This window comes from Heteronotia binoei, chromosome 18 (assembly GCF_032191835.1).
Source record: "Heteronotia binoei isolate CCM8104 ecotype False Entrance Well chromosome 18, APGP_CSIRO_Hbin_v1, whole genome shotgun sequence".
In the NCBI taxonomy this organism is placed as follows: Eukaryota; Metazoa; Chordata; class Lepidosauria; order Squamata; family Gekkonidae; genus Heteronotia; species Heteronotia binoei.
In genome coordinates, this window is record NC_083240.1 from 37,268,048 (window position 1) to 37,295,150 (window position 27,103).

A 27,103-nucleotide genomic window follows, 5' to 3' on the forward strand; every position below is an offset into this window, starting at 1 on the left:
CCAATCAGAAAGCATATTCGCGTGGGGGGGGGGGAGAGAGGAAATGACACACTCACGGGCTATTGCCAGAGGCCTTCCGGTTCCGCTTCCTCCGTGTCACGTGATGGGGGATGCCGTCACCAAGGTCACCCGCCTTTCCTTAAAGGGGCCATGTTGCTATGGGCTCTGCTAAGACGGTTGCCGCGAACGAAGCTGGGAGTCGCGCCGCTTCTAGCGGCCGCCGGGCGAGACTTCTGCCGGTGCCGCCTTCAAGCGAAGCTGAGGCCCCGGCCGTGCGGAGGACAGAATGGCGGAGCCACGCCCATTGCCTTAGGCCTCGCGCTATCAGGCAAGTGGGCGGTACTTCGGGAAGTAGAGGTTGAAAGCACGTGTGGGGGTGTGGCTTTCACCTAAGGGGCGGCGCTTGGTACGTGGGCGGGGCATTTGCTTGAGGACAGGAGCTAGGTGTAGTGGTGCAAAGGAAGGTCAAAGCTATCAAAAGTTATTTTATGCAATTTTTTGTGGGAAAAGTATCAATTTTTCTCTTTTCACTAAATTATAGTTTCAGTTTATTAATTATACTTGTTCTTGTGTTCCTGAATCTCTATTCTGCACTAGAGGTGTCAGCTATTTAGGGGGGAAATGAAAGGCTTTTTACCAGAGATGTTAAAAAGTTTCAGCGGTCCATTTCTACATATTAAGCCTCTATTAAAGGGACAGAACATTTTTCTCCAGGCCTATTGGCAACCTCTTTATGCACACAGAAAGGCGAGAAACCTATACCTTGTTTTGAAAAATAAGCAACTTACATTCCTCAAGTTGAGAATTTTTTTTCCTGACTGGTGCTTATCTCCCTTCCAAGTCCAGAGCATTCAATATTTTTAATGACTGTAAAGAGGTGCAGTTTCTTTTGAAGGATGTTACTCCTGACATAACCGTGAATACTGCCTTATTCCTGTACTGGGCCAAAAAGACTCGTCAAGACAAGGAACAGTCGTGTTGTTTCATTTAACTGTGATCTTATGTAATTGTGCTCTAATCCTGAGGTTCAGTATTTTAACCTATTCTCTGTTTCTCAACCCATTGTTCTCCTTAACCTGTTTTTATATGCCATTAAAGGTTGATTGATTGATTGACTGTAAAGACACATAAGGCCCACATGCAGCCTTTAGCCAGAGTGACAGAAGCTCAAATAGGGTTGTGAGCAGTGTTTCCCCTAAGCTGAGTCAGCGTGAGCTAGCTCACAGATTTTTAGCTCTTAGCTCAGGAAAGATGACCCCAGAGCACACTAATTTATGCAGTAGCTCACAACTTTAATGTCAGTAACTCACAAAGCAGAATTTTTGTTCACAAGATTTTGCAGCTTAGAGACTCACGGATGGAGGGGTTAGGCAAAAGAAGCAACATTTCTGTATAAAACGTCCAAAGGTAAAAAGGTAAAGGTAGTCCCCTGTGCAAGCGCCAGTTGTTTCCAACTCTGGGGTGATGTCGCATCACGTTTTCACGGCAGACTGTTTACGGGGGTGGTTTGCCATTGCCTTCCCCTTTACCACTTCCCCCTCCAGCAAGCTGGATACTCATTTTACCAACCTCGGAAGGATGGAAGGCTGAGTCAACCTTGAGCTGGCTATCTAAACCCAGCTTCCGCCGGGAATCGAACTCAGGTTGTGAGCAGAGAGCTTGGACTGCAGTACTGCAGCTTTACCGTTCTGTGCCATAACTACCAATAACAACCACTTCGAAAATACAAACTGAATGGGCTCTCCTGGTTACCTTTTGAGGAAGTTTCATTTCATTTTCATTTTATTCTACTTTTATCCCACCCTCCCCACCGAGGCGGCTCAGGGCGGCTCACAACATAAAATTCTAACAATAAGATTAATGAATATTAAAATACATTAAATAGTTTACAGCAGTTAAAACAAGAAAACAATATATCAATGTGCTATCCTACAACCTTCCTTTGGGGTTTTTCAGGTACTGGTCAGTTATATGCCAACCAGAAGAGGATTGGCTTACAGGCTCTGTGAAACTGCCCAAGGTCCCGCAGGGCCCTCACCTCTTCCGGTAGCTGGTTCCACCAGCAAGAGGCTGTGATCGAAAAGGCCCTGTCCCTGGTTGACTTCAGATGGGCCTCCTTTGGCCCAGGGATTGTTAGTAGATTTTGAGAACCAGATCGAAGAACTCTCTGGGGAACATGTGGGGAGAGATGGTCCCTAAGGTAGGCAGGTCCTAGGCCATATAGGGCTTTAAAGGTAATAACCAGCACCTTGTACCGAACCCGGTATATTACTGGCAGCCAGTGCAGTCCCCGGAGCCCTGGCTGAACGTGCTCCCACCTGGGGAGCCCTAATAACAGCTGGGCAGCGGCATTCTGCACTAGCTGCAACTTCTGGGTTCGGCACAGGGACAGCTCCGTGTAGAGGGCATTATAGTAGTCCAACCTTGAGATGACCATTGCATGCATCACTGTTGCCAGATCGTCATGTTCCAGGAAAGGGGCCAGCTGCCTTGCCCGCCTAAGATGAAAGAATGCGAACTTAGCAGTGGCTGCTATTTGGGCCTCCATTGTCAGGGCAGGTTCCAATGGTACCCCCAAGCTCTTGACCCTGTGTGCCATTGTCAATGGCACACCGTCAAAGGCTGGTAGGGGAATTTCCCTTCCCGGACCACGTCGACCCAAGCAAAGGACCTCTGTCTTCGCTGGGTTTAGTTTCAATCTACTCAGCCTGAGCCATCTAGCCACGGCTTGTAACGCCAGGTCCAAATTTTCTGGGACACAATCAGGTTGGCCGTCCATGAGTAGGTAGAGCTGGGTGTCATCAGCATATTGGTGACAATCCAACCTATACCTCCGGGCAATCTGGGCAAGGGGGCGCATGTAGATGTTGAACAACATCGGGGAAAGCACCACCCCCTGAGGCACCCCGCAATCAAGCGTGTGCCTCTGGGACAGTTCACCCCCAATCGCCACCCTTTGTCCCCGACCATCGAGGAAAGAGGAAAGCCATTGTAAGGCCAGCCCCTGAATCTCCGCGTCGGCGAGACGGCAAGTCAGCAACCGATGGTCAACCGTATCCAACGCTGCCGATAGGTCTAACAACTTATGTACTGCCGAGCCGCCTCGGTCCAGATGCCGCTGAAGGTCATCCACCAGAGCAACCAGCACTGTCTCTGTCCCGTGACCCGGGCAAAAGCCAGACTGATGGGGATCGAGAATGGTAGCATCCTCCAGAAAACTCTGTAACTGCAATGCCACTGCCCTCTCAATGAGTTTACCCAAAAAGGGTAAATTTGAGACTGGCCGATAGTGTGCCAATTCGGCTGGATCTAGCGTTGATTTTTTCAGGAGAGGGCGGACCACCGCCTCTTTAAGAGGTGTTGGAAAATGCCCTTCCGTCAGGGATCTATTCATGATATCCCGTACAGGATATCTGAGCTCCCTCTGGCAAGCTTTAATAAGCCAGGAGGGGCAAGGGTCCAGGTCACAAGTTGTAGGGCGTGCAGAGAAGAGGATCCTGCTAACTTCCTCCAGGCTGAGAACATTGAAACAGTCCAGAACACGATCTGAAGACAGGCACGGAGGCTCGGGTTCGCATACTGTCTCCAATGTGGCGGGGAGTTCACGGCGGAGCGACACGATCTTATCTGCGAAGAAATTCGCAAAAGCCTCACAGCCGATCCTTGTGGCAGCGTTGTAAGAGTCCAAATTGTATTGAACAATTGGGCCGGGCGCGAAATTGCAGACGCAATCTTAGCCGCAAAGTATGTTTTCTTTGCGGCTTTGACTGCCATCTCATAGCTTCGGGAAAGCCCTTCAGGTAAAAACAAGGTTCAAAAGTCTCAGGAGAACCTGTTCAGCTTGTATAAGGATTAAAATATCACTGTGCATCAAAGAATCTCTTGGACTGCAATTCACTATTCTCCTTGCATCCTTGAGGTCCGTCCTTTCAGTATCTACAGCACGGGAGGAGCGGACCGACAACCTAAAAAAGAAAGAAAAATCAACTTACCTGTTGAACTGTTAGGTTTAGGGAACTGATTGTTCCCCTTCCCATTTAAATGTAATATTTTGTTCTGTCCTTTATAAGTGTATGCTTTGTTAAGCACTATTAAGGAATGCAAGGTAATTTTCCAAGTGCTTTTCCAAGTGGTTGTTATTGGTCGTTATTTCTTTAATAATATTGTTTGGACGTTTTACACAGAGGCATTGCTTCTTTTGCCTACCACCCACCTGGAGGCTGGCAACTCTCGGCTCAAATTTCCTCTTGGTGTTGATTCCTGGGGTTGTGTCAGAGGAGCCCCGCATCCTTGGCACGCATGCAGCCAAGGGCTGCCAACTCCAGTTTGGGAAAGAACACAATTTTGGGGGTAAAGTCTGAAGAGGGTGAGGTTCGGGGACGGGAGAGACCTATGAGTATAATGCCATAGAAACCACCCTCCAAAGCAGTGGTTTACTCCAGGGGAACTGATCTCTGTTGTCTGGAGATAAAGCAGGCCTTTTTTTTTGAGCAGGAACGCACGGGAATGCAGCTCCGGTTGGCTTGGCATCGGGGGTGTGGCCTAATATGCAAATGAATCCCTGCTGGGCTTTTTCTACAAAAAAGCCGCCAAGCGCCGATGTTTCCCAATAACAGAGTCCTTTTGTTTTGAATCCAAATATATGTTTATTGTAAGAAACTCAGGAGCTTTACCAAGGACATAAGCCTTGGGAGTAATGGAGTACCAACAGTTACACAGCTGTACTATATGAGATCATCAAAGGTTACATTACAGATGCATACTTGAGTCACGGGTTCAAAGGTTACTAAGCAACTAGCTATTTTATTACTAAGACATCTTAGGCTATTGAAAACATCAGAAACCTTCTCACACTTCTTTGTGGACAGATAAGGGTTGTCTGTGTGAAACCTGTGGGGGGGGGGCCGCTTTGAGGTACCAACTGCCAGCCTGTACCATAAACCAGGGGTGGCCAACGGTAGCTCTCCAGATGTTTTTTGCCTACAACTCCCATCAGCCCCAGCCATTGGCCATGTTAGCTGGGGCTGATGGGAGTTGTAGGCAAAAAACATCTGGAGAGCTACCGTTGGCCACCCCTGCCATAAACATCCCAGGGCCAGATGTTTTTGCTGCATGCCCTCTGGGTTGTAAATAATGGGGGAGAGCTGGTGACGTCCTCTCTGCATAGTAAAATGTGGTTCAGAAATGAGTGTGCTCGAACAAAAGCCCCATGTGAAACAACGGTGACATCAGGGGGTGTGGCCTAATATGCAAATGCGTTCCTGCTGGGCTTTTTGTACCAATAAAGCCCTGAGATAAAGTATAATTCCAGGAGATTCCTGATCCCCACCTGGAGGCTGGCAACCCTACGTGCTTTCCCGAGAGCATCCTCCATGTGATGGACTGATATCCGCCTTCTCTCCCCAGCTTCTTCTCTGTTCTCCCAAGATGCTGAAGAGGAGACAAAGAAGGATGCCAAGGAAGGCCTCCCAGAAGATGCAGAAGAGGAGATAATCTTTTTGCTGAAAAAAGCCAAGGTGAGGCTGTGGGAAGAATAGTTGAGTCTTAGAAGGACAATGCCCCTGGATTTGGGGCTTGGCTGTTTGTGCACCCATCCCCCACAAGCCCTTCTGGTGTAGTGGTTTAGTGTCGTGGTTAAGTGCGCGGACTCTTATCTGGGAGAATCGGGTTGGATTCCCCACTCCTCCACTTGCAGCTGCTGGAATGGCCTTGGGTCAGCCATAGCTCTCGCAGAGCTGTCCTTGAAAGGGCAGCTTCTGGCAGAGCTCTCTCAGCCCCACCCATGGTGTCTGTTGTGGGGGGAGAAGATATAGGAGATTGTAAGCCTGTCTCTGATTCAGAGAGAAGGGCGAGGTATAAATCTAAAGCCTTCTTCTCCTTCTTCTCCTCCTCCTCCTCAGGATATTGGAAACAAACTTCACAGAAAAAACAATGCAACATGTACAATTTATATACTAAGACAATATTATATTAAGACAGTACAATATCAATAATATACATTACGGTAGCCAGATTTCCAGGACTCTGGGTAAACAATGGTTCAGAGTCCGTGTTTATATTGAAGTTGGATGTGTTTACAGCTAAGAGCTTCGCCGCACGTGAATTTAAAGAGTCGTTGCTTACACACAGTCCTGGAAATTTGGCTATTCTGATTTATGTATGATTGGGTTTGAATATTACAAGATGAATTTATATTATTGATATTGTATTGTCTTATATAAGAATCTCCGTGGCACAGAGTAATAAAGCTGCAGTACTGCAGTCCAAGCTCTCTGCTCATGACCTGAGTTCGATTCCGGCGGAAGCTGGGTTCAGGTAGCCGGCTCGAGGTTGACTCAGCCTTCTATCCTTCCAGGGTTGGTAAAATGAGTACCTAGCTTGCTGAGGGGAAAGTGTAGATGACTGGGGAATGGCAAACCACCCCGTAAAAAGTCTGCCGTGAAAACGTGATGCAATGTCACCCCAGAGTCAGAAACGACTGGTGCTTGCACAGGGGACTACTTTTATATATGTTGCATTGTTTTTTCAGTGAAGTTTGTTTCCATTACCATTTATACCAAAACCTGTTAGAGTTCACCTTCTCAGGATATTGTCTATCCCTCTGTAGGATTGCCAGCTCTGGGTTGGGAAACACCTGGATAGTTTGGGGTGTGCGGCCTAGAAAGGGCCAGGTTTGTGGAGGGGAGGGACCTTAGCTGGGTATAGTGCCATGGAGTCCACCCTCCAAACAAACATTTTCTCCAAGGGAGCTGATCTCAGTCATCTGGAGGCCACCTGAAACAGCACATATCCAGGTGCTACCTGGAGGTTTACAACCAAAAGAGAATCACGGAAGTAGATCAAACCCTGAACAAAGCTGTGAAAAATAACTTAGGTAAACTTCAAGGATTTATAATATCATGTAATATCATAATATTATAAAGAGCCCCGTGGCGCAGAGTGGTAAAGCTGCAGTACTGCAGATGGAGCCCTCTGCTCACGATCTGAGTTCGATCCCAGCGGAAGCTGGTTCAGGTAGCCGGCTCCAGGTTGACTCAGTCTTCCATCCTTCCGAGGTCGGTCAAATGAGTCCCCAGCTTGCTGGGGGGAAAGTGTAGATGACTGAGGAAGGCGATGGCAAATCACCCTGTAAAAAAAGTCTGCCATGAAAACATTGTGAAAGCAACATCACCCCAGAGTTGAAAATGACTGGTGCTTGCACAGAGGACTACCTTTACCTTTAAGGTAAAGTCACATCCTATCACAAAAGTGAATGATCATATCAGAACATTTCTTATGCCACTTTCAAAAAAATTGTTCATAAAGTGCATGGCTCTTTCTGATTCCAAGGTAAATAGGTCTTCCTATCTGCTCCTGTGTTCTTTTTAAAAAGTGCTTGTACTGTCTCAAATTTTCCACAAAGATCTTTAACACAGAAGTGAATAGGAAGACCTACCATATTTACCTTGGAAGCAGAAAGAGCGATGCACTTTGTGAACTTTCTGAATGAATTTTTGAACGTGTCATACGTTTTCTGTCGTGATAATTTGCGTTTGTGATTGGCTGTGACTTTGCCTTATGATGTTATAAATTCTTGAAGTTTATCTTAGTTATTTTTTTCACAGCTTTGTTCTGGGTTTGCCACCTAGAGGTTGGCAGCCTCATGTCTCCAGTGCCTCGCCCTACGGCACCTTCACACACCCCTACAGTGCCAGAGCAGTGTCTTCTTCCCAGCTTTCTGCTCATTGATTTGGGGGTGGTTTTCTCTCCCTCCCCTCCAGCTATGCATCATGAAAGGAGAGCTGGAGGAAGCTGAGCGGCTCCTGCATGAAGCGGCCCGACTCTCTCACCAGTCCAACAACAGGAGTGGCGTCATCTACACGTATGACACGGTTTGTCTGGGAACAGCTCTGTGCTTTGCAGCAATGGGATTGGAGTGAGGTAGGGTTGCCGATTCTGGGTTGGGAAATACCTGGAGATTTGGGGGGGGTGGAGCTTGAGGAGGCGGGGTTTAGAGAGGGAGGGAAGGATTTCAGTGGGGTAAAATGCCATCATCCACCTTCCAAAGTGGCCATTTTGATCTCTGTTTCCGGGAGATCAGTTGTAATCGGGGCTGCATTACGACTTTTGTGGGCCCTGAGAACTTTTGCCTTCGTGAGCCCTTCCCACCATAATAATATCAATATTAAAATTATTTTTGAGATAGCTTTAAATACTGCAACACTTTATTTTTTCTGTTTTGGTCAAAATTTAATTTTTGTGGGCCCTAAAGTTTGTTTGTTTGTTTGTTTTTCTGATGTGAGGGAAAAAATGAAAACATTTTCTTCGACCCTAAAAGTTCAGTTTTTCCCCCCCTTTGATTTTAAAAGGAATGAAAACATTTTCATGGACCCCAGAAGTATTGTGGGCTCTAGGCACTGTGCCTAATAGATAAATTGGCAATGGTTATAATCTCAGGAGATCTCCAGCCACCACCTGGAAATTGGCAACCCTAGCTGAGGAAGAAATGTAGCCACTTATAAAGGCCATTAGAATTAAATTGATTATTCAGGTTCTTCTTGAATGTGGGTAGTCAGCATTTCCTGAAATCAAGATTTAGGTACAGTGTTTTAAGCAAAGCTGACCCTAGACAGGAAAAATAAAAGGAGAATCAAGTCATATATCTCCATTTTTATCTCCCCCTCCCTCTAGGGGGCTCCCAGTGTAGTACAGGAGAACTCTCCTTCCTTCATTATCTCCTCAAGAGAAAGAATCGGGGCTCTAAAGAGCTGCCTAAAATTTCCATTTCCTTGCCTGCATTTTGTCCTTACAGCAGTGCTGGGAAATAGGTCAGGCCAAGAAAAGGCAACTAGTCTAAGTTCACTTAGTGGGTTTCAGGGCTGGAGCCAGTATTTGAACCCAGCTTCTGTTGGATATTGTAACTCTGCATGTAAGTGGATCTGAGAGGGAAAGGATCAAGAGAATTATCTCTGTCTCGGGTAATCTGGGCAGTGGAATCCACTCTCTCATTGGTGATACGTTGAGCCTCTTTGGCCATTGGTTGCCTTCTGTTTTTCATCTTATATGGGACCTCTTTTCTTCTTTCTCTGCTCTGGGCCTGGAGCTGTAGCAAGTTAATTTTTAGAAGTTAGTATGTTCACAGTAAGTTAAATGTGGATCTACATGAATTTGTCATGTGACCTGTGCTTCTATTTTTGTAAGTAAAAATTCTTTCTCTTGTTACCATGGAGTCAGATCATCTTTGTAATGACTTTGAACAGCATTTTCCCCTTAATTGAGAAATGTGGAGGATCGGGGATACTGCTTAAGAGGGCCAGTTTGGTGCAGTGGCTAAGTGCACGGACTCTAATCTGGGAGCACTGGGTTTGATTCCCTACTCCTTCACATGGAGCTGCTGGTGTAACCTTGGGCCAGCCACAGTTCTCTAAGAGCTGTTTTCTCAAGAGCAGTTCTCGGAAAAGCTCTCTCAGCCCCACCTACCTCTCAGGGTGTCCGTTGTGGAGAGAGGAAGGGAAGGAGATTGGAAGCCACTCTGAGACTCCGAGTGACGGGCAGGGTATAAATCCAGTCGTCTCCTCCTCCTCCTCTCTTTTGTCCTTCGGTGCTTCCAAGGCAAATTATTATTATTTTTAAATGTAACCCTATTAGTGTCTGCCTATTTGCAGTCTCAATACTCTAACCACCAGGGCCAGTGCGTGGGAGTAGGCAACCGTCTAGGGTGCTCACCTTGCCGCGAGGGTGCTCGTCCCCTCCCCGTCCCCGCTTGTGCCAACCCTGATACTCCACATCGTTTTTTTCTTCATGCTCAGCCCACCCTTGCCCAGCCCCGTTCTGCTTCAGAGGGAGCTGGCTGGGCAGTGGCCGCCCGTGTCCTTCTTCCTTCGCCCCGAGCGCTTGCTGCGAAAGAAGAAGGACGTGACCCCTGCCCAGCTCCCTCTGAAGCAGGAGAGGCTGAGCAGGTGGTGGGCAGCGTTCCCTTTAAGCTGAGTGAGCGTGAGCTATCTCACAGATTTTTAGCCTCCAGCTCACACGTTTTTGCCTCAGCTCAGGAAAAATGGTCCCAGAGCAAACTAATTTATGCAGCAGCTTACCATTTTAATGCCAGTATAGAATCATAGAGTTGGAAGGGACCTCCAGGGTCATCTAGTCCAACCCCCGGCACAATAGAGGAAACCCACAAACACCTCCCCCCCAAAGTCACAGGATCTTAATTGCTGTCAGGCAGCCATCTAGCCTCTGTTTAAAGAGCTCCAAGGAAGGAGAGCCCACCACCTCCCGAGGAAGCCTGTCCTGCTGAGGAATTGCTCTAACGGTCAGGAAGTTCTTCCTAATGTTGAACTCACCACTTGAATGCCAGTATAGAATCATAGAGTTGGAAGGAACCTCCAAGGGTCATCTAGTCCAACCCCCTGCACAATGCAGGAAACCCACAAACACCTCCCCCCCCCAAATCCACAGGATCTTCATCGCTGTCAGATGGCCACCTAGCCTCTGTTTCAAAACCTCCAAGGAAGGAGAGCCCACCACCTCCCGAGGAACCCTGTTCCGCTGAGGAACCGCTCTAACGGTCAGGAAGTTCTTCCTAATGTTGAGCTCACTGCTTGAATGCCAGTTGCTCACAAAGTAGAATTTTTGCTCACAAGACTCTGCAGCTTAGAGAGAACATTGGTGATGGGCTGTGTGTTCTTTCTCAGCTCAGAACGATCAGAGCTGAGAAAGAACACTTGCACAGAGTGCGCCATCGCGATGATGTCATTCTTGTGCACGATCAGCGTCACGTTGGGGGGGGCGCGGGGTTCTGCATGGGGTGGCAGAACCCCTAGCGCTTGGGCTGCTAATCACTATACCACACAGGCTGTCATACAAAATTATACTGTTTGTATAAATCTACTCTTAAGTTGAATCTTCTTTGGCTATACTGCAGATGGCGAACCTGGCCTTTCTGCGGGGACAGCTGGACCAGGTAAGTGAATGCTGGGAAATAACTCCCATTGCATGTTAAGGGGGAGGCCTGAGGTTGCCAGGTTTGGGTTGGGAAATACCTGGAGATTTTGGGAATGGAGCTCGGGGGACAGCGGGGTTTGGGAAGGGGAGGAACCTCAGCAGGATATAATTGTCCTCCAAAGCTGCCATTTTTTCCTGATGAATTGATCTTGGCCGTCTGGAGATAAATGATATTAACAGGATATTTCCAGGTATCACCTAGAGGTTGGCAACCATACCTTTTTGGGAGGACATCCACCTTCTACTGCCTTCTACTGGATCAGACCATGGGTCCTTTAAAGTCAGTATTGTCTGCTCAGACCGGTAGCGGATCTCCAGGGTCTTAGGCTTTCACATCACCTCCTGGTCCTTTTAACTGGAGAGGCTGCCACTGGAGGTGGTGGCGGCTACAAGCATAGCCAGCTTTAAGAGGGGATTGGAGCAGAGGTCCATCAGTAGCTATTAGCCACAGTATGTGTGTGTGTGTGTGTGTATATATATATACACATACACATATATATATAGGCCTGATCCAACATGGCTTCTCTTATGTTCTTATGGACCTCCTGATGGCGCCTGGTTTTTTTTGGCCACTGTGTGACACAGAGTGTTGGACTGGATGGGCCACTTGCCTGATCCAACATGGCTTCTCTTATGTTCTTATGGACCTCCTGATGGCACCTGGGTTTTTTTGGCCACTGTGTGACACAGAGTGTTGGACTGGATGGGCTACTTGCCTGATCCAACATGGCTTCTCTTATGTTCTTATGGACCTCCTGATGGCACCTGGTTTTTTTGGCCACTGTGTGACACAGAGTGTTGGACTGGATGGGCCACTTGCCTGATCCAACATGGCTTCTCTTATGTTCTTATGGACCTCCTGATGGCACCTGGTTTTTTTGGCCACTGTGTGACACAGAGTGTTGGACTGGATGGGCTACTTGCCTGATCCAACATGGCTTCTCTTATGTTCTTATGGACCTCCTGATGGCGCCTGGGTTTTTTTGGCCACTGTGTGACACAGAGTGTTGGACTGGATGGGCCACTTGCCTGATCCAACATGGCTTCTCTTATGTTCTTATGGACCTCCTGATGGCACCTGGGTTTTTTTGGCCACTGAGTGACACAGAGTGTTGGACTGGATGGGCCACTTGCCTGATCCAACATGGCTTCTCTTATGTTCTTATGGACCTCCTGATGGCACCTGGGTTTTTTTGGCCACTGAGTGACACAGAGTGTTGGACTGGATGGGCCACTTGCCTGATCCAACATGGCTTCTTATGTTCTTATGGACCTCCTGATGGCACCTGGGGTTTTTTGGCCACTGAGTGACACAGAGTGTTGGACTGCATGGGCCATTGGCTGATCCAACATGGCTTCTTTTATGTTCTTATGCTGCGGGGGATACAATCTGGGACTTTCTGCATTCCAAGCAGATATTACTAAGCCACAGCTCACGTCCATCCCTCTCCTCCACTTTGCCCTCTCCATTGACAGTTATCCATTTTTCATTTCAGGCAGAAAAACTCTTCAAGGCAGCCATGAACTTCCTTCTGGCTGGAAACATGGAACAAGTAAGATTCTCAAATACCGCCCCCCCCCCACACTTTCTAGGGCTCTTTCCCAGTGTCAGCAAAGCTGGGCCAGCGTTCCTAGAGTTCTGAATTTAAAAATCAGCTAATGTTGGAAGCAGTGACAAATTGCCTGGCTATCTGGAAATGGGAAAAGAAGCACTATTTATGGAAGCTTTCAGATGAAACCTGGGAACTGCATTATGCCATGTCAGACCCTTCTGCAGAGCCAGTTTGGTGTAGTGGTTAAGTGCGCGGACTCTCATCTGGGAGAACCGGGTTTGATTCCCCACTCCTCCACTTGCAGCTGCTGGAATGGCCTTGGGTCAGCCATAGCTCTGGCAGAGGTTGTCCTTGAAAGGGCAGCTTCTGTCAGCTCTACCCACCTCACAGGGTGCCTGTTGTGGGGGAAGGAGATAAAGCAGATTGTAAGCCGCTCTTGAGTCTCTGATTCAGAGAGAAGGGCGGGGTATAAATCTGCAGTCTTCTTCTTCTGCACTACTAAGGCTTGCTCTGAGTGGCAGCATGGTCTCAGACAGAGAGAGGCCTTCCTGAGATACTTGAAGAAGAGGCGAAGAGCTTGGGACCGTCTATGTGTGAACTGGGGGCTATGAGCCACTGTCGCCCACAGGTTTGCTAGATCCTGGCAGGGAGGAAATCTTGAAAACTTACACAGTATCTGCTATTGCATCAAATCTAGCTTTCCCCCCCCTTTCCTTTAAATCAGTCAGTAGGTAGGCAGCTAGATAGAAAAACATAGATAATAGATAGATAGATGGGTAGATGGAAAGAAAAGCAAACAGGTAATATAAAGAAATTACAGAAAAAGAAAAGTGGTTATATATCATAAGTGATATGTATATTTCCCCAACACCCCCTTTGTTACATTAAAAGAGTTTTTGGGACACTGTCCATAAGGTACAATAAAAATTACTTCTTTTCGGATACATTTATAATTGTTTTATGTTTCAGATTTCATAACTAACCTGTTTCTCAAATAAATGATTAGTTTCCCCATTGCTGCATGCTCAGTACTGCATAGTTTTCGCCATTATTGCACATTTGCTATTACTTTTGGCAAATAGATAATATAATGAAAATCATAGCTCTCGTGTTACGAAGTAAGATGTTTGCAGTCTTCACGAGGGTAAGCTTTAAGAACTATAGCTAACCGTCTCTGACATAAAACCTAGTTGCGCCTTTCGACATTAATAAATTCCGCCTGGTAAGGAAACAGCCCTCGCACATCCCCCTTTCAGAGCAGCAGGGGGCCCCACTCCCCTTGCCTCCCACAGCAGCAAATCTCCCCACTGGGCTGCATCACAAGGAAAGAGAGGCCTGCAGTATTAGCAGCTGTCTTCAGAACAGAAATGAAGGGTGGGGGTGTTGTAGCTCAGAGGGCTTAAAACTTAGTCGGTCTGAAGGAAGGAACGCTGCCAGATAAGGCTAGAACTCTGCGGGTGCTGCAAAGTCCCCCCACCCTCCCCAGTCAATATTCTGCACCCAGAAAAAGGGAATTCTGTAACTTGTATAATGAAAACTGCGCGGCCTCCTTTTCTGCAACCTGCTCTCTGCCCTTGCGCTGCAGGATGACAACGCCATCATCGAGATGTCCCTCAAGCTGGCCAGCATCTACGCTGCACAGAATCTGTAAGTTCTCTCTCTCTCTTGCTTTCTCTCCCTTTTGGATAGATCCAGGTGGGAAGCCGTGTTGGTCTGAAGCAGTAAAACAAAGCTGGAGTCCAGTAGCACCTTTAAGACCAACACAGTTTTATTCAGAATGTCAGCTTTCATGTGCTAGAAGCACACTTCATCAGACGATGGAATGGGGCACAGTGCGCAGAGCTACATATAGCTGAAAGGTAGTGGCTGAGAGTGCAAGGGGTATGAATAATCCAGTGGCAAGGTACTGAAACCGAGTTTCAGCAATTGTCCCTCTCCATTCTGTTCTTGAAGTTCCTTTGCAGTAAAACTTTGAGGTCACCCATTGCGTGTTTTGGAATGCTCTCTCTCTCCCCCTGCTCCCCTTTGTGCCCTACTTGGGAAGTCTGCTTGCATGCATCTGTTATCCTGTCTCTGTTGAAATGCTGATGGGTGGCTCCGGGAGGAGTCAAGGTTCAGTCAAGTCCTAAGCCAGATCTGGATGCCAGTGGTTCCCCTTTCCACTGCTTTGGGGTGTGGGGGCTTCCAAGGGGGGGGGTCCCTAGATCAATGTTCCCTCTAGGCTGCAGAGTCTTGTGAGCAAAAGTTCTATGTTGTGGCATTAAAGTGGTGAGCTACTATATAAATTAGTGTGCTCTGGGGCCATCCTTCCTGAGCTAAGACAAAAATGTGTGAGCTAGAGGCTACAAATTTGTGATCTAGCTCACACTGACTCAGCTTAAAGAGAGCCAGTTTGGTGTAGTGGTTAAGTGTGCAGACTCTTATCTGGGATTTAAGTGTGGAGAGCCAGTTTGGTGTAGTGGTTAAGTGTGCAGACTCTTTTCTGGGAGAACCGGGTTTGATTCCCCACTCCTCCACTTGTACCTGCTAGCATGGCCTTGGGTCAGCCATAGCTCTGGCAGAGGTCGTCCTTGAAAGGGCAGCTGCTGTGAGAGCCCTCTCAGCCCCACCCACCTCACAGGGTGTCTGTTGTGGGGGAGGAAGGTAAAGGAGATTGTGAGCCGCTCTGAGACTCTTCGGAGTGGAGGGCGGGATATAAATCCAATATCTTCTTCATCTTCTTCTTCTTTCTGATAACCCTTAAGTGGGGGGGGGGAGGGCCTCCAAACCAGGGGCTCTCCTCCAAGAGAGCCCATTTGGTGTAGTGGTTAAGTGTGGACTCTTATCTGAGAGAACCGGGTTTGATTCCCCACTCCTCCACTTGCAGCTGCTGGAATGGCCTTGGGTCAGCCATGGCTCTGGCAGAGGTTGTCCTTGAAAGGGCAGCTGCTGTGAGAGCCCTCTCCAGCCCCACCCACCTCACAGGGTGCATGTTGTGGGGGAGGAAGGCAAAGGAGATTGTGAGCCACTCTGAGACTCTTCGGAGTGGAGGGCGGGATATAAATCCAATATCATCATCTTCTTCTTGGAGGGAACACTGCCCTAGAAGTGTGCAGCTTCCCCCTTGGCCATGCCGAAAGCTGAAGAAAGAAACTAGTTATTGACTTCTCTGTGCAAGGCACGTGGACTTCCAGGACAAATTGGGAATCCCTGATTTTGCATAATTCCATCAACTCTTGCTGTGTGGGGGAAGTGGCTGGGGACTGTACCAGGGCACTCCCTTCTACAGTTGGAAATGTAATTCAGTCTCTTTTCTGCCTTCTACAATCTCAGCAGGCATGGCCTGGTCACTCACAAGCATATTTTTCACAGCCACAAGCATTTGTTTTATTGTTGTTGTTGTTATTTATTAAATTTATGAATCGCCTAATCCCGGCCAATGCCATGCTCTAGGCAACGTACAACAAAAGGTACACATAAAAGCAATAAAGCCAGTAATATAAAACAATTGCAACCCATTTAAAATTGGATCTTAAACATCCAAGCTGAGGTTTCCAGTATCTCCTGCTGCTGCAATCCTGGGTATGGAGGCATCCCCAAAAGTATCCCACTCTCCCGCTGGTAGATCCGTGTTGCAAACTTGTCCCCGTCACACAAAACAGGATCAGTAGTGCTTTTGAAAAAAGTAAAACATGGTTGGCAAATGCAGTGAACCTCCTTGGCATCTTTTGATGGGGTTTCCCCTTCTTGTCTAGAGAACAGTTGGCGCTGGCCGGCTATCATTTCTGTATCCTGACCCTGAAAGAGAAAATTGCTAAGCAGAAGGACATGACCGCCGATGCTTTATCAGGTAGAGGGATGTGGGGAGGGGTGGGGGGTGGAGTTTATCTAACTGACGCAGCAAGGCTTCTTGACGTGTGAACTGCCTTATGCTGAATGAGACCCTTGGTCCGTCAAGGTAGCATTGCCTGTCTCCAGGTCCTGGCTGGGATTCCCTCAATTTTCCGGGGCTTCTCCTGACGGCTGGCTGGCAGAGAATACCCCGCCCCCAAACAGCGATGACATGGGGCAACATCCTCAACATAATAACATCACCAGGAAGTGATGTCATTACATCAGGGACGATGCACAGTGACACTCTGGTTTGAGGGCAAAACTGTATGGCAGGGGGGGTGGCCAAACGTGCTTAACGTAAGAGCCACATAGAATAAATGTCAGGTGTTTGAGAGCCAGAAGGAAGGAAGGAAGGATAAGTGGTGAAGGGAGGGAGAGGTGGAAAGAAAGCAACTTTAACTCAGAAAGCATACTCCAGGCTACTGGCTGGCATGGCTTGGAGAAATGATTTAAAGCAGGGGTTTATACCATCATTTATTTATACCATCATTTGCGGGCCATATTTATTTATACCATCATTTGCGGGCCATAAAAAATTACCAACTTAAAAAACAGTGCTCCGCCAAGGGAGAATGATTCAGGCCAGCAAAATTAATGCAAACAATTGTTTTTCTTTTTGAAGTCATGTGGGGAGAGCCTAATCTGGCACACACACCCGGCCTGCCGCCCTAGGCAAATGCATAGGTCCAGGGGTTTTTTGTAGAAAAAGCCCAGCAGGAACTCAGTAGCATATTAGACCACATCCTCTAATATTAGCATATTAGGCTGCACTATCTGGGATAATCAAGTGCAAACTGAACTGTGACAATAACTTTTTCAGGCCCTGCAGCAATTCTGGCCGGCCAGCCAGGCCCCAGGGAGGCTGCCGCACAGTACATCTGGGCGCTGTGATCCCTGCCTGGCCCTGGGGAGGCTGCTGCACAGCGTGGCTGGGCCCCACGAGGCTGCCACATGGCTCGGTTTGGCCCAGCAATCCCCGAGGGCCACACCAAGTGACCTTGAGGGCTGCATACGGCCCTCGGGACAGAGGTTCCCCACCCCTGATTTAAAGAGACAAATGTCTTCTCCAAGCTAGTTGATGGGGTGATGGCTTCAAGAACCACAGTTTGGCCACCCCTGCTCTCTGGTTTGAAGCTGGTTTTACCATAGAGCTTTGACAAAAAAAAAAAGTGTCGCTGCATGAAGTCCCCAACGTGATGATGTCATTTCCAGGCAACACCATCACGTTGGGGGTGTCCCAGAATGGCTCCCAGATCCCCCCCAACCAGAGCAACGAGGGGCTCTGCAACCCTACATCAAGGTCAGTTCTGTCTGTTCTGACTGGCAGTGTCTCTCCGAGGTCTCACTTGGAGGTCTTTCCTACCTGATCCTTTCAGCTGGAGATGCCAGGGGTTGAACCTGGGACTCTGCATGCCAAGCAGGTGCTCTTCCACGTTCCTGCGCAAGCACCGCTTTTTTCCCCTTCAGGGTGCTGATCGGTCTGAGAAGTCACAGGGGCCCTAGCAGCACCGCTTTTTTCCCCTTCAGGGTGCTGATCGGTCTGAGAAGTCACAGGGGCCCGGGAAAGCGGTTTTAGAGGTGACCGTGGCATTCTTCCCACCAGCACCCTCTTGTTCTCCGCAGAGGAAGAGCGAACCGATACCCGTCTCCTCCTTGGCATGAGCCTGGACTCCTACGCCCGCTACCTGCTGGCGCACAAGCACGCCGCTGCGGCGGAGAGAATGTATGAGCAGGCGTTGCAGATCTCCATGGAGGTTCAAGGGGAGACTCATCCTCAGGTGAGGGCTGGAGGGCGAGAGAAAAGATTTTCCATGCTTCTGGAAACATGCATTCCCCGCCCTTTCTGCTAGCTCTGGGTGAGGACAAGGAACTTGTGCAGAGAGCTATGAAAAGCCAGCCAAGGGTGCACAATTTTTTGATTACCGTTGGCAGTCCTGAGGACTAGACGCTTGGTTTTGTTTTGAAAAGAAAACCATTTGTGACATGCTTGCGCAGAGTGGTAAAGCGGCAGTACTGCAGTCGGAGCCCTCTGCTCACAACCTGAGTTCGATCCCAGCGGAAGCTGGGTTTTCAGGTAGCCGGCTCCAGGTTGACTCAGCCTTCCATCCTTCCGAGGTCAGTCAAATGAGTCCCCAGCTTGCTGGGGGGAAAGTGCAGATGACTGGGGAAGGCAATGGCAAACCACCCCATAAAAAGTCTGCCGTGAAAGCAACGTCACCCCAGAGTCGGAAACGACTGGTGCTTGCACAGGGGACTACCTTGACCTTTTTTTGTCTGTGCTGCAGACAGTGTGAGGCACCTGACTCTGTTGAAGTGGCACCATTTTGGCCACTGGAGGGTTTGGCAAAGGAGAGATCGTGCCAGAAGGAATGGCTCACCTCTGGGAGCCAGTCTGCTATAGTAGTTAAGTGCGCGGACTCTTATCTGGGAGAACTGGGTTTGATTCCCCACTCCTCCATTTGCACCTGCTGGAATGGCCTTGGGTCAGCCATAGCTCTCACAGTGGTTATTCTTGAAAGGGCAGCTGCTGTGAGAGCCCTTTCAGCCCCACGCACCTCACAGGGTGTCTGGTGTGGGGCGAGAAGATATAGGAGATTGTAAGCCGCTCTGATACTCTTGAGATTTGGAGTGGAGGGCGGGATATAAATCCAATATCATCATCATCTTCCTCCGCTTACAGCTGCTGGAATGGCCTTGGGTGAGCCACAGCTCTCGCAGAGTTGTCCTTGAAATGTTAGGGACCCCTGCTCTGAGGGACCTTCCAAACAAGAACATTATGAAACCATGTTGGATCAGGCCAGTGGCCCATCCAGTCCAACACTGTGTCACACAGTGGCCAAAAAACCCAGGTGCCATCAGGAGGTCCACCATTAGGGCCAGAACACCAGAGGCCCTCCCACTGTTGCCGCTCAAGCACCAAGAATTCAGAGCATCGCTATCCCAGACATAAGAACATAAGAAAAACCATGTTGGATCAGGTCAATGGCCCATTCAGTCCAATACTCTGTGTCACCCATTGGCCAAAACCCAGTTGCCATCAGGAGGTCCACCAGTGGGGCCAGAACACCTGAAGTTCTCCCACTGTTGCCCCCCTCCCCCAGCACCAAGAATACAGAGCACCACTGCCCCAGAGATAGTGTCCCATCTAAATACCTTGTGGCTAATCCTACTCTGATTGGTATGTTTATGCAGTCCCCTCTTGAAGCCTTCTATGCTTGTAGCTGCAACCATTTCCCATGAGAGTTAATTCCACACGTTAAGTACCCTTTAGGTGAAGAAGTACTTCTTGTTATCTGTTCTAAAATCAGCCCTTCCCCTCCCCCAGTGAGCTACCCATGACCACCACATTTCCTGTATATTTTGGACCATGTAACGAACAAATTTGCAAGTAGTTGAACTAGAATTGGCCTGTGCTTGCCCATCTTCAGAGGGTTCTTGAAGTCCGAGGGTGCAGGGAGGTCTTGAATGTCTGATGCGGATGGTGTGTGGTTGTTAAGCTCTTGCTGGTTTCCTTCCTGTGATACTCCAGTTTGGTGTAGTTTGTAAGAACATCAGAAGAGCCCTGCTGCGTCTAGTCCAGCATCCTCTCTCACTCAGTGACCAACCAGTTCCTCTGGAGGGCCAACAACAGGGCAGAGAGGCTGAGGCCTTCCTAAGAACATATGAAGAGCCCTGCTGGATCACACCAGTGGTTAAGTGCATGGCCTCTTATTTGGGAGAATCGGGTTTGATTCCCCACTCCTCTGGAATGGCCTTGGTTCAGCTATAGCTATTGCAGGAGTTGTCCTTGAAAGGGCAGCTTCTGGGAGAGCTCTCTCAGCCCCACCTACCTCACAGGGTGTCTGTTGTGGGGGAAGAAGATAAAGGAGATTGTAAGCCACTCTGAGACTGTGATTTAGAGAGAAGGGCGGGGTATAAATCTGCGGTCTTCTTTTAAGAAATGAGCCATTTGCAGGGTGAAAGTCTGCATTGGAAAGAGTGGGCTTCAGGTAGAATTCATTGGCAGGAAATTTCAACAGTGGCCTATTACTTTTAAGAACCCCAGAGTCCTCATGTAAACCTCTGAATTCCAGAGCCAGGAGGAAACATCAGGGGAAAACCTCTGGCTCTATGCCCTGTGGTTGGCCCTCTGGAGGAGCTGGTTGGCCACAGATGGACCACTGGCCTGATCCAGCAGGGCTCTTCTTATGAAGGCCTCGGCCTCTCTACCCTGTTGTTGGCCCTCCAGAGGAACCGCTTGGCCACTGTGTGAGACAGGAGGCTGGACTAGATGGACCATTGGTCTGATCCAGCAGGGCTCTTCTTATGTCCTTATGAAGGCCTCAGCCTCTCTGCCCTGTTGTTGGCCCTCCAGAGGAACTGGTTGGTCACTGTGTAAGAGAGGATGCTGGACTAGATGCAGCAGGGCTCTTCTGATGTTCTTACGAAGGCCTCGGCCTCTGTGCCATATTGTTGGCCCTCCAGAGGAACTGGTTGGTCACTGTGTGAGACAGGATGCTGGACTAGATGGACCATTGGTCTGATCCAGCAGGGCTCTTCTTATGTTCTTAGGAAGGCCTCAGCCTCTCTGCCCTGTTGTTGGCCCTCCAGGGGAACTGGTTGGTCACTGTGTGAGAGAGGATGCTGGACTAGACGCAGCAGGGCTCTTCTGATGTTCTTACGAAGGCCTCGGCCTCTGTGCCCTATTGTTGGCCCTCCAGAGGAACTGGTTGGCCACTGTGTGGGACAGGATGCTGGATGAGCTAGACCATTGGTGCCTGCTCCACAAGGAAGCTCCCAGTCCAACACTTCTGGGTTCCGAACTCTTTCCCAGCACAGACGGTGGTCTTGATGAACGACTTAGCAACCGCTATAGATGCTCAAGGACGATATGAGGATGCCTACGCTCGTGTGAGGAGAGCGTCAGATCTGGCTCAACAGACGGAACACCCAGAAGCTTACGTCATGTTGAATAACCTGGCTGGGATCCTGACGCACAAAGGTAAAGACCCCGAGGGGGAAGACTGGGGGAAGGGTGAGAGCCCAACATTTCATTTGGTGGCTTTGGGGAGGGGCAAGGGCGCTGTGAGGAAACGTCTGCTCAGGATGCAGAAAAGTCCCAGGTTCAGTCCCCAGCATTTCCAGTCAAAAGGACCAAGAAGTCTTAGGTGATGTGAAATATCTCAGCCTGAGACCTCGGAGAGCCGCTGCCAGTCTGAACAGGGGCGACCCGACGCCCCATGGTGCCCTAGTCAGACTAGCTGCCTGACGTCCCCCAAGCGCCCCTGCGCCTCTCCCCTCCCTTTGGACCCTTTCCCCCTCTATGCCAATTTCAACGCTCTAACGCCATGTTCCGACTCTAAAGCTCCCCCTCTCCGGCCGAACACTCAAAACACGGCTAAAACTGTGTCACGGGGCTGGGGCACGCTCACCGTCCCTCAGGAAGAGCATCCTGAAAGGGCAACCTCCGTTGCCAATGACTCTCCCATCCAGGAAGTGGGGAGGGAAGGAGTCAGTGGCAGTGGGGGTCACCCTTTCAGGACGCTCTTCCCGAGGGACGGTGAGTGCACCCTGGCCCCGCGGCGTGGTTTGAGCCACGTTTCGTGTCTTCGGCCGAGGAGGGGTGGCTTTAGAGAGCCGGAACGCAGTGCTAGAGCCTGTTCCAGCGTTGAAATTGGCATGGAGTGGGAAAGGGTCCTAAAGGAGGGAGAAGGAGGCACGGGGGGGGGGGGGAGGCGTGGGGAGGGGGCGCAGAGCCGAGGGGGGGAGGCGAAGGAAATGGAGGGGAATAAAGGGGCAGGGATGGCGGGGGAGGCAGGCAAACTAAGTGCTTGCCTGGGGCACCGGGAGGGGGGTGGGGAGCCCAATTTGGCGTCCCCATCCTCCCAGCGCCCTAGGCAACCGCCTAGTTTGCATAGTGGGAGAGCCAGCCCTGAGTCTGAATAGACAATGTTGACTTGGATGGACCGAGGGTCTGATTCAGTATAAGCAAGCTTTATGAGCGTGCATAAGTGGAAGAGCATGGGCCGGGCATGCAGAAGGTTCCATGTTGAATCCTGGCTTCTCCAGCCAAAAGGATCAGGCAGTAGGTCTACTTGGCCCTCGGCTAAATCATAGGGGAGGGACGGTGGCTCAGTGGTAGAGCGTCTGCTTGGTAAGTAGAAGGTCCCAGGTTCAATCCCCGGCATCTCCAACTCAAAAGGATCTCAGCAAGTAGGCATGAAAAACCTCAGCTTGAGACCCTGGAGAACCACTGCCAGTCTGTGTAGACATTGATGGACCGAGGGTCTGATTCAGTACAAGGCAGCTTCATATGTTCATGGTGTGCAGAAGAGATTTCAGTTACAGCCAAAAAAACCAGAAAGGAAGGGGAGTCTGAGCAAGACCGGGCCAAGCGGGGACAGCGAGGGAGGTGCTGAGGTTTGCAGCTTTGCTTTCTTTCCCTGGAGGCATTCTATGCAAAGAAAGAAGAGGGATCGCTCCCCCACCCTGCATTGGACACATACGGCAGCCAACCCAAAATATGACTGAGAAATGGCAAGACAAATCCTTCATAGGTCTCGTAACATAGAAGCAAGGAGGGAAACGTGGAGCAGAGATCCATCAGTGACTATTAGCCACAAGGTCTAGAACAGGGGTGGCTAAACTGTGGCTCAGGAGCCGCATGTGGCTCTTTCATACACGTTTTGCGGCTCTTGAAGCCCCCACCAGCCTGTTGGCTGGCTTGGAGAATGCATTTAAAGTTGTTTTCTTTCCACCTCCCCCCCAGTCTTCCTTCCTTCCTGTCTTGCAGCTCTTAAAACATCTGGCATTTATTCTGTGTGGCTCTTACGTTAAACAGGTTTGGCCACCCCCTGGTCTAGATGGGACACTCCATCTGGGGCAGCGATGCTCTGTATTCTTAGTGCTTGCGGGGGGGGGGGCGGGCAACAATGGAAGGGCTGCTGGACTTCTGGCCCCGCTGGCGGACCTCCCGATGGAGGCTAATGGGTGACGCAGGGTGTTGGGCTGGATGGGCTATTGGCTTGATCCGCTACGGCTTCTCTTATGCTCTTACGCCTCACCAGCCAGAATTCCTCGGGGCGTGGGACACCCTTCCTCCGCAGGCAAAAGATGGTCCTCGAAACATCTGACTTTTCTGGAGCTGCCAAGGTAGCCCCAGCTCACCTTTCTGATTCTTGGTAGCACCGGCCAGGTGTTCAGCAGGTGTCCTGCCCCTCTCCCACCTCCCTCTTTGCTGAGTTTCGTGCAGCCTTCATAGCCATATGAAGCTGCCTTATACTGAATCAGACCCTAGGTCCATCGAAGTCAGTATTGTCTTCTCAGACTGGCAGCAGCTCTCCAGGGTCTCAAGCGGAGGTTTTTCACACCTATTTGCTTGGACCCTTTTGAGTTGGAGATGCCGAGGATTGAACCTGGGACCTTCTGCTTCCCAAGCAGATGCTCTACCACTGAGCCACCATCCCTCCCCAAAGCCTCTGCTGCTTTGGGTCTGTCAGTCAATTCTCCTGTGTGGTTTTCTTTTTTGGGGGGGCACCTAACATTTGGGTAGTGAATGGGCAGGGTATAAAACCAACTCTTCTTCTCTGCCGATGCAGCTAATCTGCGCACTGCCAGTGTCCTCAGGGAGGTGGGGATAACCTCGCAGCGCCCAAGTGATATCCAACAAGAGCAGACGCGAAAGCCCCATAGTCAGAATGGGGGGAGCCGTTCTCTTGCAGGTTCTCTTCTGCCTGAGCAAACCCAATTAATCCACTGCTCGGTGCTTCATCCAAGGCCTGAGCGTCATTTCTCTGGTTCTGCTGGGAAGGAAGACTTCCTAGGCTCCAGACGACTCCCGAGTCAAAGGCCTTTCTGGTGTTTCTGATACATCATAAACGGGGATTCTCTGGCCAGAGTTAAGAAGATATATTATATCCCACCCTCCACTCAGAATCTCAGAGTGGCTCAGAATCTCCTTTATCACAATCTCCTTTACCTTCCTCCCCCACATAGAAGTTGCCCTTTCAAGGACAGCTCTGCGAGAGCTATGGCTGACCCAAGGCCATTCCAGCAGCTGCAAGTGGAGGAGGGGGGAATCAAACCCGGTTCTCCCAGATAAAAGTCCACAAACTTAACCACTGCACCAGATTGGCTCTTAAGTATATCCATCTCGTTCTTCTCCCCACCAACCAGGCTTGAGCCCCTGATTCTGTTAGTCCTTGCAGGATGTCCCTTGCTGTGCGAAAAGGGAGTCCAACCAGTGACTTTGGCTGAAGTTGAGCTCCTCCCTCCTCTGTCCTAACAGTAGCAGAAGGAAGCCTGGTCTGCACTTGCCATGGAATGAGGTCTGAGAGGTTAGGAAGTCTGAGAGGTTAGGATGGTCCCCTACATGATAAATTTCCTGCAAGAAAAGAACTGGCACATCAGGGAGAGAGATACCAGTTTAGCCTTTTTCTTGATATGCTTGTTTTCTCCTTGCAGGGATTTAGTTGCAGAGCACTGTCAAGACAGGGAACTCATTCCCCTTCCAGTCTGAACTCAACTTAACCCTTTATTTTCACCATATTAGATCAAGATTCTAAGCCAGGGGTGGCCAAACTATGGCTCGGGAGCCACATGTGGCTCTTTCAAACATACTGTGCAGCTCTCGAAGTCCCCACTGCCCTTTCGGCTGGCCTGGAGAAGGCATTTATCTCTTTAAGTTTCTTTAAATAACTTCTCCAAGCCAAGCCACCCAGAGGCTTGGAGAATGCATTTAAAGTTTAAGTTGCTTTCTTTCCACCTCTCCTTCCCCGTCTGTTTTCCCTCCTGCCTGCCTTCCTTCCTTCCAGCTCTCAGACATCTGATGTTCATGTTTTGTGGCTCTCAAACATCTGACATTTATTCTATGTCATTCTTACATTAAGCAAGTTTGGCCACCCGTGTTCTAAGCAAATGGCGAGAAGCTTGTAAGAGGGCAGTTCGCTCACTGGCGCCCCCTCTCTGCTCTTGGTGCTGGGAGCCTGCTTGTTTTCTCTGCCTGGAGGCATCTTGGCCCAGGACTAACACCAACTCTTCTGTCTCATTCGGAGCACAGGAGACTTTTCCCAGGCCAGACAAGTCTACAAAGAAGCCTTGAAGCAGGCAGAGGAAGCCGGAGACGGTGCCGTCGTTCAATATATTCAGAAGGAATTAGCCGGACTCGCCAGGAGGCAGAAGCAGGCGAAATCGGCAAAAAAGCCGGCAAAGGAGGGAAACGAAGGAGAAAAAGACTGAAGGTGGCTTCACCCCACGCAGCACGTGCGCGTCGGGTAACGGCGGTGTTGATTTCGTTTTGCATGACAACAGCTCAGCAGCACAGAAAAAACTCTTCAGGCTCCAGTGCTTCCCAAGGCGGAGGAGGTATTTCGTGGGTAGAACGGTGGAAGGTTGGACCACGTTTGAGCAATACTCAAGCGGAAGCGAATGGGGAGGGCCTTCAAATTGCTTGCATTTGAAAGCGAGGCAATAGTTTAGATCCAGTACCAAATAAAAGTCTGAGCCTGACCGCTAGAGTCGGGGAGTCTTAGCTAACTGTGTTAACTTTTTTCCCCTCCTTTGAGTGTTCAGAAAAACAGTGGCAGACGTGGGGAGGGACCGTGGCTCAGTGGTAGAGCATCTGCTTGGGAAGCAGAAGATCCCAGGTTCAATCCCCGGCATCTCCAAAAAAGGGTCCAGGCAAATAGGTGTGAAAAACCTCCGCTTGAGACCCTGGAGAGCCGCTGCCAGTCTGAGAAGACAATACTGACTTTGATGGACCGAGTGTCTGATTCAGTATAAGGCAGCTTCATATGTGGGTCTCAGGCCCAGGCAGGCCGGTAGTGAGGATTTCTAAGGGTGGAGGGCACTCAGCAACCCCCTCCCCCCTGCCGCCGGGACTGAGGGCCCACAACTTAAGAGCGTCTGCTCTTCCCTTCTCACCTTCAAAGCATGTAGATTGAAACAAGCCTCCTTCCCTCCACTGCTGCTTCTAGAAGGGCCACGGGGTGAAAGTGAAAGGGTGGGGGCCACCCCTCCCTTCCACACGGTAGCAGAGGGAGAGAGGGAAGGTTGGGGGCCCTGAGTAGGGGCACCCAGGCAGGAAGGTGGGGCAATCCCTTTACAGGCCCCACTGAGGCTACAGGGCTGGGCCTGGGTGATGAGATGATCCTTGCTGGGGGGTTTCAAGCAGAGGCCGAGCAACTTGCTCTGAGTTGTGGGGCTCTTTCCAATGGTCTTAAACGTACAGTGAAGGCTACTGGTCAGGGTGAGAGAAGCAGCAGAGAATTAGCATTAGGGAATATGGAGAGTTCTGGGTACCATTCCGCACATGGTTCAAAGAAGAGGATATTGGATTTCTATCCCACCCTATCCTCAGAATCTCAGAGTCTCAGAGCAGTCACAATCTCCTTTACCTTCAGCCCCCGCCCCCTCACACACAATAGACACCCCGTGAGGTGGGTGGGGCTGAGAGAGCTCTTGCAGCAGCTGCCCTTTCAAGGACAACTCCCGCGAGAGCTGTGGCTGACCCAAGTGGGGAATCAAAGCCGGTTCTCCCAGGTAAGAGTCCGCACACTTAACCACTACGCCCGACTGGCTGTCTACAGGATTTGAAGTGTCCACAACAGGTGTCTCCAACCTTTGGAATTCTGACACAACATGGCCACTGTGGGAGGCGGATCTATCCACAATCGCAGATCGCCAGCGGGCAATCAGAAGCCCTATTGGGCAGCGTT

At 49.8% G+C, this 27,103-nt stretch overlaps 2 protein-coding genes across 2 annotated transcripts in view; one reads left to right on the plus strand and one right to left on the minus strand.

Moving 5' to 3' along the window:
• Positions 1–304, minus strand: part of ZSWIM7 (zinc finger SWIM-type containing 7) — a 31,673-nt gene extending 31,369 nt beyond the window's left edge. Inside the window, exon 1 of the mRNA XM_060259021.1 lies at positions 57–304. The gene's annotated coding sequence lies outside the window, so the exon portion shown is untranslated. The remainder of the gene's footprint in view (positions 1–56) is intronic.
• On the plus strand, positions 151–25,917 carry TTC19 (tetratricopeptide repeat domain 19). The gene is made up of 10 exons (XM_060259023.1): positions 151–328; positions 5,407–5,516; positions 7,761–7,871; positions 10,904–10,942; positions 12,480–12,536; positions 14,122–14,183; positions 16,271–16,365; positions 18,033–18,187; positions 21,228–21,390; positions 25,447–25,917. The coding sequence occupies exons 1-10, from the start codon at positions 151–153 to the stop codon at positions 25,623–25,625; spliced, it is 1,149 nt and encodes a 382-aa protein (XP_060115006.1). The 3' UTR covers positions 25,626–25,917.
• Positions 25,918–27,103: the final 1,186 nt, after the last annotated feature.